The sequence below is a fragment of the Mauremys mutica genome, chromosome 9, assembly GCF_020497125.1.
Source record: "Mauremys mutica isolate MM-2020 ecotype Southern chromosome 9, ASM2049712v1, whole genome shotgun sequence".
NCBI lineage: Eukaryota > Metazoa > Chordata > Testudines > Geoemydidae > Mauremys > Mauremys mutica.
Genome location: NC_059080.1, coordinates 15,103,745 through 15,118,714, shown reverse-complemented (window position 1 = coordinate 15,118,714; position 14,970 = coordinate 15,103,745). Strand labels below are relative to the sequence as shown.

The 14,970-nt window shown below is 42.6% G+C and overlaps 1 protein-coding gene across 8 annotated transcripts in view; it reads left to right on the top strand.

The window, feature by feature from the left end:
* Positions 1–14,970, top strand: part of TENM1 (teneurin transmembrane protein 1) — a 517,028-nt gene that overhangs the window by 176,514 nt on the left and 325,544 nt on the right. For 5 of the 8 annotated variants that reach the window (XM_045029998.1, XM_045029995.1, XM_045029997.1 and 2 more), the window contains exon 3: positions 6,650–6,754. The exons of the other annotated variants lie outside the window; for them this stretch is intronic. In XM_045029998.1, the coding sequence (XP_044885933.1) occupies positions 6,650–6,754 (105 nt within the window). The remainder of the gene's footprint in view (positions 1–6,649; positions 6,755–14,970) is intronic. 8 annotated transcript variants of the gene reach the window in all.

Sequence of the window (14,970 nt, the reverse complement as noted above, 5' to 3'; positions counted from 1 at the left end):
CTGAAGTTTAAAAATGTGAGCCTGGTTTCTTAGGATATGTCCAAACAGCAACTGGGAGCATGCTTCCCAGCATGGGTACACGGATATGTGCTAGCTTTGCTCAAGCTAGTCTGCTAAAAGTATCAGTGTGGCCACGGTGGTGTGGGCAGTGGCTTGTTCTGGCTGCCTGAGTATGTACCCAGGTGATCAGATGGGATAGTAGTTGGACAGCTAGCCTGTGCCACTGCTCCTACCACAGTGGCCACACTGCTATTTTTAGCACAGTAGCTCAAGGAGAGCCAAGTGGTGTCTGTCGACCTGCAAGGACGCACCCTTTCAGCTGCTCTTTAGACATACCCTTAGTATTATGCCTCTTCAAAAAAATTAAAATGTCAAAAACTGCAGCTGTATTCCATTTGTGTCCTAACTTTTGATAAATTCCAGTTGTGCTTCAGGTGCGATCACAGCACAGGTGCAAACTTTGTTAAAGTCTGGAGAGACTTTTTGATTTGGTTGATTTGAGTCCTTTTGATACTTATCCTCTGGGAGTATCACAGGAACCTTATTGCTGTAATTCTTCTTCTTCAAGTGCTTGCTCATATCCATTCCAATGTTGGTGTGTGCTCACCCAGAGCACCACTGCTGGAAATTTTTTCCATCAGTGTATCGGCTGTGGTGCCCCCTGGAATCACGCACTCATAGCATTGGTATAAAGGGTCCAGCTGCTCCCTCAGTTCTTTCTTACTGCCTGTGACAGTCGCTGGAACTACCTCATTCTTGTTTCTGCAAGTACTCTTCAGTGGTCTTTTCACTGTCTTATTGTCTTGAATTTAGTAGTTACGTTTCAGTTATTAGCTAAATGGTTAGTTAGGAATTAGCAAACCACTCTAAGCGGACTGGGGCATGCCTTGATCTCTGGGATTTGAGCCTTGTGAGTCTTGATGACAAGCCGATGCCTGTGAGTGACCCCCATTCCAGTTGCCTCAAGTGTGTGGGGGAAGCTCACATGTGGGAGCGATGCAAGATCTGTAAGAACTTCAAGCCCCATACCAAAAGGATAGAGACACTAGACTCCGGTCTGTCCTCATGTCACTTGGACTCGGCACCAAGTACTTTGGCCTCAGTAAGGAGCCCCCTGGTTTGGGACAGTTTGGGATCCTCATTGTAGTTCCCCATATCTGGCACACGCTGGCGAGACAACCTCAGCACTGTTCCCTGTTGCCAGTGCTTAGGAAGAAACAAAGAAAGAGTGACAGAGGCCAATTGCCAACCCCGAGGTTGGAGGGGCAGAGGGACAGTGCCAGGGTGTGACCCATGTTGGGTCACTCTGCAGCATCGACAGCCTGTGACACATTGTTGACTCCGGTCCTGGAGTGGGAGCTGCTGAGTCTGGTGCTGGTAGACTTGCCACCATGGGAGAGCCTCCAGAGCCCCACTACTCTGCTAGTACCATCAATGCCAGAGGCATTTGTGGCAGCAAGAGACTTACTCACTCTAACTGTACCGCCGTCCCCAGCCAGATAGGAGCTGCCAGCGGCGGCATCGGCAGGAAAGACTTCTGCGGGCTCGAGGCCTCAGTTTCAAAGGGGAAACTGGCCATGATGGTGCAACCCCTGTCTCCACCCTCCTGGCACCGTTCACCAGTACTGGTTGGCTCTGCTCCACCCTGGTCTCTGAAGGAATCCTCAGAGATGGACTTGGAGGTGAGTCTTACATCGCGCGTAGTAGCCAGCACCACCATTCCACCTGCTGCTATCTTGCTATGGACCCGAACCATGGAGTCCCACCTGTGGTGTGGCCACCAGGACTGTGCCAGTTCCCCATATAGTGGCCTTTGTTGAACCCCTGGGGTTTCCCATCACAGCCAGGTTCACACTCCAGAAAGTCATATTTTGTGGTTTTGGAGCCCAGACCGTTCCCACTACCCACAGAACAGGATCCGGGGTCCGGTACCAAGGCTGGCACCATGTATCAAGAGATATCATCGCAGGACCCATCCAGTGCCAAGGGCAAAGAGCAGGGCCTGGTGCTAGTTTAGGCATCCTCCTCCTCTTCCCCATGTGGTATTGCACCTCCCCCCGAACTCCCTGCAGGATTATAAAGTGTTTTAAGAGCACCCAAGGAAGGTAGCTGAGAACCTGTGTATCTAGGTGGAGGAAATCAGAGTCTCCTCCCATTCCCTTGTGGACATCTTGGTGGCAATGAGAATGGCATTGCCCCTGAATGATGCCATAATGGACCCCATTTGTATAATGACAAACCGCGGCATACCTTCAGCCGATGGCAAAGAAAATGGAAAAGAAATATTTTGTCCTAGCTAAAGGGTTTGTGTTCCTGTACACTCATCCACCACTGGGCTTTTTAGTGAGGTTCACAGCCAATGAACAGGAAAGGCAGGGTCAATAGGCCAACGTCCAAGGCCAAGGATGCCAAAAAGGTAGATCTTTTGGGGAGGAAGGTCTATTCAACAGGGGGGCTCTAGCTCAGGATTGCCAATCGGCAGGCACTCCTGAATAGGTATGATTTCAACTCCTGGGATTCTATGCAAAAATTTGAGGAGTTGCTATCACAGGACTCCAGATAGGACTTTGTGGCCCTTGTAGAGGAAGGTAAGTCCATAGTAAGGCATCCCTATAAGCAGCCCTGGATGGGTGGACTCAGTAGCCCGATCCATGGCCTCGGCTGTGACTGTGTGTAGAAGCTTATGGCTTCAATCCTTGGGCTTGCTGCACAGGGTCCAACACACATTACAGGGCCGTTTTTTTGAGGATATGCCACTCTTTTCTGAGCAGACAGACTCCAAATTTCACAGTTTGAAGGACTCAAGGGCCACACTTGAAGTCCTTAGGCCTTCATACACTGGCCTACTTGAGGAAGCACTATAGGCCCCATCTGATGGCTTGCTTCTTCCCACCACCTGCTCAACAGGACTATGGCAGGAGGAGGAGTAGGAGCTATAGGAGGAGGCCTCTGCCACAACCTTCATCTGCATCTGTGCCTGCACCCCTAGACACTTTGGGCAGGACAATTTGTGAATCCAAACTTCCCAGTTTTTGTGGCCCCCTCCTCTCCATCCTTCAGGAATCCTTCTCAGAAGCAACTTCTAGCCCAAGAGTGCAGTCGTGCCTAAAGGTGGGAACAGCGGAGGAGGTTCCACCGGAGCTAAAGGCCTGGGGGTTCTAGTCCCACTATTTCCTAATCCCAAAAGCCAACGATGGTCTCAGCACTTTATATGGGTGCTATGAGTGTGCGATTCCAGGGGGCATCAGACCTGACCCAATGGATACCACCAGGGAAAAACTGTCCAGCAAGCACACACCTACATTGAAATTGACATGAGCAACACATCTCGAAGAACAACAGTTACAGAAAGCTAGTAACTGTTTTTTTCTGGATTGTCACTTTAAATCTCTGGAGAGAAAAACATGAAAATTGCACTCAGCACTTTTCTGTTAACTCCAAGTACTCTGAATATATGTCCCTAATAATATAAAGGGAAGCTGGTGAGCTTGTGGTATCTGTTGGAATGGATTTTCATCATAAAGACAGATTCCACTAGATGAATCCTAAATTGTTCGTTACATTACAGCCATTGTTCTCTTTTGCATTCTCTCTAACTAGAGTTTTTGCACCCTGACTAGCTTACATTCCATAGGCATGTTTCCATCTGTGATTTGTCAAGGAATCTAAATTTATTATTTATTAACCTGACACAGAAGACTCAAACCTTTTCATGATAATTGAGTATTATGTTATATAGTTTTTGGGGCATCTTTTGGATGAGATTTATAAAAGAAAAGTGTTTGCTTAGCTTGAAAAAAAAAAAAAGGTCATGCATGGCCTTTTTTTTTTTAGAATAGGGTTTGTCCTAGTGGCAATACTGAGTGTTCATGTGGACTATATCAGTTGTTTTCAGCTGAATTACTTAGATTTTCCTTATGTAACTGAAACCAAAGTATGGCCACATTTTATAGCTATTGTACAGGAATAATTTAATAGTCTTTATCATTCAAGTAGCTTATTAATAAAATGCATTTTAGAAGAAACTGTTGTATCAAAAATGGAAAATCCAGAAATGCTGCTGCAAGGGAATAAGGAATGTAAGCAGGATTTTTCCCCCTACTAGGATAATTCAAGCTACAATAATTGCAAAGCACAATAATTTTAAAATGGATTTAACTGATATATATATATAATACTTTGCATTATAATTTGGAACTGTAAAGTGAAATGTGCAATATATTAACACACATTGTCTCCCTATTTAAAATGTTTTTGTTGTGATATCTGTTATAAACAAGAAATGCAAAAACATATATTTCCATCAGACTGAATTAACATACTTAAGCTGCAGTAGGGATGACCTTCAAGTGTGAACTACTGTTGTAAATGGAGTATTTATACAGAAGTTATAGGGTAAAAGTGGTTAGAATTATTTTGAGAGCATTCTAGTCTGACATTTCTTGACAAAATTGAACCTTCTGATGGCTGACCCCTTAAAACTAGTTTGAGGGGGGGAAATTGAATGACAATCCTTATCCCCAGCTGGCTAATCAAATGTAGCAGATGTGCCAAGATGCCTTTCATATCCTTTCACTGAGATTGGATTGACAAGTGGATGTAATTTTATGTTGTGAATGGAAGAACTGAAGGGTATTTAGCTTTTGGATACTCTTGTTTTAAAATGAATGGAAAAGACCTTATTAGATCAGGGTTTCACATTGGCCTGACTCATACAGGATTGGTGTCACCTGAATGAAGAAATTGTACTGTACCCATTGTGGATGTCCTTGAATTAGGATCCATTTATTCACTAGAAGTAAGCCTTCAAAATGTGGAATGCTAGAGAAAGATGGGAACAACAGAAAAATACTAATATATGCACCTTACAAATCCCAAGTATCAATCAAAGAGTCTGTCCGGTCTTCTCGCCTCAGTCCCGAAAAGGCTGAAGGTCTGTCTATCTAATTTTGTTTATTTACCCATCCCATGCTGAATTCTAAGTAGAGTTGGTCAGGAATTTTTTCAATGAACCTTTTTTTAAAAATGTTAATTAGTTTCCTATATGGAGGATGGAATTTTGAGAGGGAGATCCACTCCAGAATAGCTAATGACCAGTGGTTAGGCCACGCAGCTGGGATGTGGGAAACACAGATTCAAGTCCCTGCTCTGCCTGATTCAGAGAAGGAACATATACCTGGTTCTCCCACGTCCCAGGTGAGCCTGAACCCCCTCACCAGGCTATAGAGCCAATCTTTCAGTCTGGCCCAGAGAATATTTAATTCTGAATACAATGTGGCACTGCTCCTGCAGAAGAGATGGAGAGAGAGAAACAGAGACAGGCTCGATATTAGACTGTATTAGATAAATGATCCTATGGAGGTCTTTGGTATCCCTACATGTTTAATACTCTAGCCCAATGTACAGCCAGTAAACCGTACTACCCTGGTAAGAAATTAGAAATTTTAAGGGCCATTGAGCATTCTGAATTTGCAGAGTGTTCAATAGCCCTCAAAATTTCTCATTTAGGATAGTACTTAAGATGATCTCTGTCTCCTCCAAAAATCAATGGAAAATTCACTCCCTCCATCTGATTTAAATTCCTGTCCAAGTGATAGGAAAGTGTGTGCGCGCTCTCTCGCTCTCTCTGTCTGTTTGTGTATTATGGTACAAATGACTGACTTTGTAGGGTTTTGTTTATTTTCATTTTGAAATTTCTAAAATGTGTTCACTACAATCTCCTGGCACAAGTACAAAATGTGAAACAATAAACCTATTTCATTGATAAATATCAGCCTGGACAGCCTCCCAGTTTTAAAAATCCCATGTTCATTCCTGCATTTCTACTGTCTAGCCCTCCAGACAAAAGCTTGGTAAATAGATGGACATGACACCATGCCACAAAGGTAAAAATTCTGAGGTTTTGTTAGCTCTGGAATTCACTTCCCTCATTAAAGCTCTTGCCTTAACCTGAGATGGGCTTGCCACCAAGCCCCAGATAGTCCAGTCAGGATTGGTAATAAAGGCATCTCAGATGTTCTCAACTGATCTCCAGTTTAGGAGAGGGGAGTTCAGAGGAGGATTGACATAAAGTGAGTACTGGGGACTTAGCTCCCTATATCATTTGCATTTGTTTCCCCTTTGTGAGCTGACTGAGCATTTCCTTCAGTTTTCTATTTAAAAACACAGATAAAGGAATTGGTACATTATCAGTTCAAGAACTGTTATTTTTATTTTGAAAAATATCTATGATAAAGCAAATTTGTGAATATATTCAGTTCAAAACTCAACACTTCAGTTTACTAATTGTATGCCAGAAGTGTTCATCAAACGTATGGCACAGCAACCTGTGGACATACAAAGGACAGCAGATTCTTTAATGTTTTATTAATGTTGTGGGGTTCTAGATGAGCAGATTCTCTTTAACTAGGTATTATTGATTATTAAAAACAAAATGGACTCCTTTAAGTGGACAAGGGTATTTGGAAGGAAACTGACCAAAGGTTCAGTTTATTCACTCACCTTGTGGTTCTTTTCTTTCCACTTCATTTTGACAGTATCCTTTGTTCTGCTTAATTTTGGATAATTATCGTCACTAGTTTGTTCTTTGTGAGATAAAACCCTAATTCTGCAGTCTTTACTTGGCTAAAACTCACATCCTTCTGTGTAGGGAAAGGCTGCCAATGCCTTGCAATGGGCTCACTGAAGACAGAAACCAGATATTTCAATCTGCATCCCAGAAGACCCCACCAGTTAGTTCTTCCATCATCTGCAGGTAGAATCCACCAACCCTATATTGCTGAGTTTGCTCATGAGACAACAAGATGTTTTAAGTATGGTTCTAAAATAGCTGATCATGGCAATAAACTATGATCAATTATACTTTTTTGCTGTTGACTCTCTGTAAGCATAAATATGGCTAAGAAACAACAACAGGGGCATTCGTAGTTACAAATCTCCATTGTTAGTGATCTTAGTAGGCTATGGCTAAAAAAGACTGCCCATCTAAAACCATGATAGAATATGCTGGTATGCTAGAATACTTGTAAAATTAGGGCTGTCGATTAATCACAATTAACTCACACGATTAACAATAGAATACCAATTGAAATTTATTAAATACTTTGGATGTTTGTCTACATTTTCAAATATATTAATTTCAGTTACAACACAGAATACAAAGTGTACAGTGCTCACTTTATATTATATTTGATTCCAAATATTGCACTGTAAAAGTGATAAACAAAAGAAATAGTATTTTTCATTTCACCTCATACAAGTACTGTAGTGCAATCTCTTTCTCATGAAAGTGCAACTTACAGAGGTAGATTTATTTTGTTACATAACTGCACTCAAAACTGTAAAACTTTAGAACCTACAAGTCCATTCACTCCTACTTCTTGTTCAGCCAATCGCTAAAACAAACAAGTTTGTTTACATTTATGGAGCTAATGCTGCCCACTTCTTATTTACGTCACCTGAAAGTGATAACGGAGTTTACATGGCACTTTTGTGACAGACATTGCGAGGTATTTACATGCCAGATATGCTAAACATTGGTATGCCCCTTCATGCTTCAGCTACCATTCCAGAGGGCATGCTTCCATGCTGATGATGCTCATTAAAAAAATCATGTGTTAATAAAATTTGTGAATGAATTACTTGGGGAAGAATTGTATGTCTCCTGATCTGTTTTACAAACATTCTGCCATATATTTCATGTTATAGCATTCTCAGATGATCACCTAGCACATGTTCATTTCAAGAACACTTTCACAGCAGATTTGACAAAATGTAAAGAAGGTACCAACGTGAGATTTTTAAAGATAGCTACAGCACTCAACCCAAGTTTTAAGACTCTGAAGTGCCTTCCAAAATCTGAGAGGGACAAGATGTGGAGCATGCTTTCAGAAGTCTTAAAAGAGCAACAATCCGATGCGGAAACTACAGAACCTGAACCACCAAAAAAAAACCAAAAAACAAAACCAGCCTTCTGCTGATGGCATCTGACTCAGATGATGAAAATGAACATGCATCAGTCCACATTGCTTTGGATTGTTATCGAGCAGAATCCATCATCAGCATGGATGCATGTCGCCTGGAATGGTGGTTGAAGCATGAAGGGACATATGAATCTTTAGCACATCTGGCACATAAATATCTTGCAACACCAGCTACAAGAATGCCATGTGAACGCCTGTTCTCACTTTCAGGTGATATTGTAAACAAGAAGCAGGCAGCATTATTGCCCATAAATGTAAACAAACTTGTTTGTCTGAGGGATTGGCTGAACAAGAAGTAGGAGGTGGACTTGTAATTCATAATTCTACATACACCTCTACCTCGATGTAATGCGACCCAATATAACATTAATTCGGATATAACGCGGTAAAGCAGTGCTCCGGGGGGGTGGGACTGCGCATTCCGGTGGATCAAAGCAAGTTCTATATAACGCGGTTTCACCTATAATGTGGTAAGATTTTTTGGCTCCCAAGGACAGCGTTGTATTGAGGTAGAGGTGTAATTCTACATTTGTAAGTTCAATTTTCATGACAAAGAGATTGCACTACAGTACTTGTATTAGGTGAACTGGAAAATACTGTTTCTTTTGGGTTTTACAGTGTAAATATTTGTAATAAAAAATAAATATCAAGTGAGCACTGTAGATTTTGAATTCCGTGTTGCAATTGAAATTAATATATTTGAAAATTTAGAAAACATCAAAAATGTAAATAAATAGTATTCTATTATTGTTTTAACAGCATGATTAATCATCAATTTTTTTAATCACTTGACTGCCCTAATTAAAATATAAACTTTGTTAGTGAACAAAAATAGCAAGAAAAACTAGCTAAGGACTCCACGGTCATTTTTGTTGCATATCAGTAGTCTGCCTTGTATTTTTGTTGTTCAGTAGGCACTTCTGTGATGTTCCAATTCTTCCCATCTTTAGTCCCACTGGCTTTACAGAGTTGGAGGGTGTAGGCTAGGACTTGGGAGTCATCCAGGTGCCTACAAATTTTCTCCTCTCCCATATCCGTAAGGGAAAGCAACACTTTGGAACTTCCTTTTAATAGAAATTAGGGGGCACAGCCCGGTGAGATCCCTAGGAAGCCAGGACTCCTGGGGATGCCAAATTGTCCAGAAGCTAGCCATAGCCTGTGAGGCAGGGTGGCAGAATTTATGTAAATGGCATCTGTTCAGATGTTCCCCTCCCTCCAATGGATCCCCTAAGATGTGCACAGATCTGGGATGATTTGTGAGTAAAGGAATGGATTCGCCAATTTTTTCCACAGGGGTATGCCACTCCTTATGATGAAAAAGTGAACAGAAAACTTCCTCATGATGAAAAAGTGAACAGAAAACGTCACTAATTGAAACTCATGGAAAGTTATTCCTAAACATTTAGGGGACAATAAATCCCCAACTGAAAAAGCCCTGAAATTAGATACGCCTTTTGACCATCTGTCAGGCATTATCTACACTGGAATTTTAGCCACTGAAATAGCTGAACTGGGACACATACCTTTACACCAGTTTTTGCCAATCCAAACTCTGAACTGTAGTTACACTGATGGCTAAAATTCCAGTATAGTCAAGACTTCAGAAATAGTGTGTGGGCTGGGAGTGCTTCCTCCAACAGGTAAGGAGCTATAATGCTTTAAGAGTTGTCTGGATCTGGGACAGAAAGGGGGAGTGTGTGTGTGTGGGGAGAGGGTAGGAGGCGGGTTCTCTTGCTGCCAGTTCTGTTACCAGATTACAATACCAAAGGGAGAATCTCACAAAGAATTGCCAAAGCATCATTATCCAGTAGAGAGTAAAATATTCTGTTCTGCCCATCTGTACATTTTTCCTTCACAAAACAATCTTTTTTTTTTTAAAGGAGAAATTGGAATTTGCCATCTTATCCATTAGTAAATTTGAATATGAGGAATTTTCTTGATTTCCCAATAACATAAACTATTTCTAAATTCCCATTAATATTTCCATATTTATTTTTATATATACCAGAGTTCAAAGGTCATATTGTTTCTTAGCATCAAAGTTGGAGCTAGCTATACCACAGCAGTCCCGTGATGATTTTTCATATTTATTTTATATATTCTTGTACCTCAGCCTTCTCCCTCCCCCACACACAATTTGTGTCAAACTTGGGTTTTGTATTAATGTCCTCTAATTTCTCCTGAGACTATAGCTTTTTGTTAAGAAGAGACCTACCATAAATCTTGAACTTTATCTCCCTTAGGGAATATTGGAGTATTTTAGGTAACAAGATTAGATGTGCACTTACGGCACTATAAGTGCTTTGCAGAAAATGCATCCTATGGGAGTTAAACCCCTACAAAAGCTTGTATATTTAAGGAAATATTCTGTGTATTGCAAGGAAAGTGTTACAATTCCTTTGAATATCAGTTGTTGTACACAAAAGTAAATTTGTTTCGACGCATCTAAACAAAAATTATCTAAAGTACTGAATTCATTAGCTGCTACTTTCTGAATTAATATATAGACTGAGGGGTAAACTCTGCACTTTGTAAACATGTGTAATCTAATTAGCATTAGTGAGATTTACTGGGCTGAATTCAGCCCTTGGTTTCTGCCAGTGCAAACTGATGGAACCTGGGCTGCAGGCTGCCAGTGGCAGACAACCCGCCTGGAGTAGGACACAGCAGAATAAGCTGCCTGTAGCCTAAGCTCCACTGGGGCCATGGAGCCAGCTAGCACAGCCCGCAGAGTTACTAAAGTGTTAGCACTTACTAAGGATGCTTTTTTGACGGCTGAGAGAAAGTCAGGGCTGCTTTGAAAGAGAAGCAGGGTGTGAAAAATGTTTCAGCTGCTTGACTGAGCTACCTGATAGTTGATAGAGGGGAGAGTAGCTTGGTAGAGCACCTTGCAGAAATACAGGATTCAAGATAGGAACTTGTCTATTCACCCTCTGCCAAAAATAGAGAACGAAAAATGCTGCAAGTTTACCAAATTTAAAACAAACAAGAAAAACAATCAAAAAGCTTCATCATATGCCTGCAGTTCTGATACAGGCAAAACTGACATTGACTTCAGTGGGGATTCTGTGTGCATAGAGATTCAGGATCAGGCCCTTGCAAAGTGGCAGTATTCTATAATCTCATTAAAATATAGGCAAGATTCTGATCTCAGTTACACTGATGAAATCCAAAAATCAGTGGATTGTACTTATGGAATAATTGAAATTGGAATCTAGCGCTGTTGTTAATTGTCCTGGAAAGACATTATTACATCGAGGAATAAGCAAAAAAAAAATTTTACATCTGTAAATAAAAATTGTACTTCATATAGTAAATGATTTATTTTTTAAAAGTATCTTCTCATGGCAGTTATAACATCCAGTCTTGATAGATACTACAACCGACCAAATGTATGAGACTAATTTGACTGCTTCTGAGGCCTTGTCTACACTACGGGGAGAGAGGGATCTAATGTGAATAACGTAGCTGAAGTCAGTGTACTTAGATCTACTTACTGTGGGGTCCACACTACCTGTTGACTACTTCTCATTCAAATGGAGTACAGGAGTCAACAGGAGAGCGATCCGCGGTCGATTTAGTGGATCTTCACTAGACCCACTAAATAGACCACTGATGCATCAATCGCCGCTTGTCAGTCCCCCAGTAAGTGTAGACAAGCCCTGAGTTTTTTGCATCTTTAATAAACAAATCTCTTCCTTTCCTTTGATGATTATAGATTTTATATAAATAGAGGATATTCATTTCTTCCACTTTTCTGATACTACCTGATGAAACTCTACTAACTATTGTAATACATTGATTCAGTAGAAACTATCCATGGGTTTCTCCACAAATTTGACAAAGATAGTTTCCACTGATGGTTTTCATAGAATATCAGGGTTGGAAGGGACCTCAGGAGGTCATCTAGTCCAACCCCCTGGCCAAAGCCCCAATCCCCAACTAAATCATCCCAGCCAGGGCTTTGTCAAGCCTGACCATAAAAATCTCTAAGGAAGGAGATTCCACCACTTCCCTAGGTAACCCATTCCAGTGCTTCACCATCCTCCTAGTGAAAAAGTTTTTCCTAATATCCAATCTAAACCTCCCCCACTGCAACTTGAGACCATTACTCCTTGTTCTGTCATCTGGTACCACTCAGAACAGTCTAGATCCATCTTCTTTGGAACCCCCTTTCAGGTAGTTGAAAGCAACTATCAAATTCCCCCTCATTCTTCTCTTCTGCAGATTAAATAATCCCAGTTCCCTCAGCCTCTCCTCATAAATCATGTGCTTCAGCCCCCTTATTATTTTTGTTGCCCTCCGCTGGACTCTTTCCAATGTTTCCACATCCTTCTTGTAGTGTGGGGCCCAAAACTGGACACAGTACTCCAGACGAGACCTCATCAATGCCAAATAGAGGGGAATGATCACGTCCCTCGATCTGCTGGCAATGCTCCTACTTATACAACCCAAAATGCCGTTAGCCTTCTTGGCAACACAGGCACACTGTTGACTCATATCCAGCTTTTTGTCCACTGTAACCCCTAGGTTCTTTGTGCAGAACTGCTGCCTAGCCACTCAGTCCCTAGTCTGTAGCAGTGCATGGGAGTCTTCTGTCCTAAGTGCAGGACTCTGCACTTGTCCTTGTTGAACCTCATCAGATTTCTTTTGGCCCAATCCTCTAATTTGTCTAGGTCCCTCTGAACCCCCTATCCCTACCCTCCAGTGTGTCTACCACTCCTCCCAGTTTAGTGTCATCTGCAAACTTGCTGAGGGTACAATCCTCACCATCCTCCAGATCATTAATGATGATTAATAATCATTCATGTCATTGATACCTCGTTATAGCTGTGTAACACTTTAGTTGGCTAATTATTAGCCCTATTTTAACCTCAGAACTGGTATATAGCTCTTGGTCCTCCATATTTATACGACACTGGGCAATAAAGTATCTTTATTAACTTACTGTGTTGTAAGTAGATGAAAGTAAATGCAATGATAATTTGCATTAAGTTAATTGTAGGTGATTATTTGTCAAGAAAAAAACATCTGAAATGTTCATCTTGTACACAGAGAAGGTGGTTGGGACCATAGTGCATGACATATGGCTTTCTTAGTCCAACACTGGACTCAGATGTCCAAAATCTGGCCCTGCTGAAATTCATGGCAAAACTCTCCTGAACCTCAAAGGGACCAAGACTTAGCCCATATTATCTCATTTGACTATAAAGAGCTCAGAGTTTGTGTCTCAGATGAATGGTACACATAATTCAAATTAAAGACTAAAATTGAACTGTGCTCCATATCAGAAGCCATTCTCCAGCAGAGCAATATAAAATATATTGTAAATGTACGCAATGATTTTTCATCAAGGTGGAACTCTGAGTATTCAAGATGAGCTTTAGGAACCTCATAGAAAAATAGGGCATCTTGGGACCACACAGCATCTGCTCACAGTATTTGAGCTTCCATAGCTGAGGTTATAAAGGTGCATGCAGTCTAATATGCATCAGGGAAGACCATTCCCAGATTGGTGTTTAGTATTACATGTCTTTTATGCCTTGGACTTTAAAAGACAGGCACAGTGAGAGGTGCAGATGTTTGGCACCTTTTGAAATCAGGCCACTTATCAATACAGGAGTCTAACTTTAGGTGCCTAGGTTTGTAAATTTTGGCTAAGACCTTCAGGGAAGTCACCAAGATTTTTGTAGCCTTTGAGGGAGTACCATTTCAACTCAGTGCCTGTCAAATGGATTAGGCTGGACACTGAGGCTTTAAGCTACGGTGAGCATTAAGCCTCCCTCCACGTGAATGGCCTGCTTCTAATATACAGGGGTTCTCAAATTTCATTGCACTTTGACCCCTCCCTTCTGACAATAAAGTTACTACATGACCCTGGGGGGACGGGGGTGTTGGCGCCTATGCCCTGCCACCCTAGGTGAGAGGAGAGGGGGCTGCAGCCTGAGCCCCATTGCCCCAGGTGGGGTTGGAGCTCAGGCTTCAGCTTCAGCCCTGGGTCCAGCAAGTCTAATGCTGGCCCTGGCGACCCATTAAAATGGGGTTGTGACTCACTTAGGGGTTCTGACCTAAGTTTTCCGTAAGCTGCCTGTTTAGTACCACAAGTGCTAAGGGAACCTGCCCAGGGATCTGCCGTGGCCGGGGGAGGGTGCCCCTCCCCCGGCTCTATCCTAGCTTGGCCCTCAACCTGCAATGGCCAGGGAGGCCCCCTGGCCCCAACTATGCCGCGTCCTGGCCCAGACCCAGACCGAGACCCGGGTGTCCTAGCCTCGAACCCAGCCGTGGCAGCCCGGAGTGGCGCAGTGCGGCCCAGAGCCAGCTGTGGTTGGGGCCGCTAGGCCCGAATCCTGGTGGCCCAGCCTGGCCCCAGCTGTGGTGGCCTAGCCCCGGACGCGGGTGGCCTGGCCTCTGCCAGTGCAGCATGACGCAGCCCGGACCTGGCTAGGGCGGCCTGAACCAAACCCAGGCAGCCAACCTCTGCCCCAGCCCTAAGCCCCTCATTCCTAGCCTCACCCTAGATCTCGCACCCCCAACTGGAGTCCTCACATGCCCACACCCCAACCCTGTGTCCCAACCCTGAGCTCCCTCCCACACTCCGAACCCCTCAGCCCCACCCCCACCACATGAATTTTGTTATGTGCACCAATATGGAGGTGACACATCACCTCCATATTGGTGCATATAGCAAAATTCATTCCGCACATGGGGGGGACAAGTTAGAGGGAACACTGGTCCCGACCCACAGTTTCAGAACTGCTGCTCTAATGTTTTCATCATAAAAATCTACAGGGCAGCTACCAGGAATTCGCTATACCTCTGTATGCAGCACAACTTTCTCAACTGAGAGTACGGGTCTGATATTCAATGTGGGAGGACAGTTCTGCAAACCTTATTCAATGAAAACTCCCCAACCTACCTTCCTGAGAGTCTGTTTTCACAAGTGAGGATATGCAGAGAAGAAAGAGAGGTTACTTATCTGTGGCTCTTT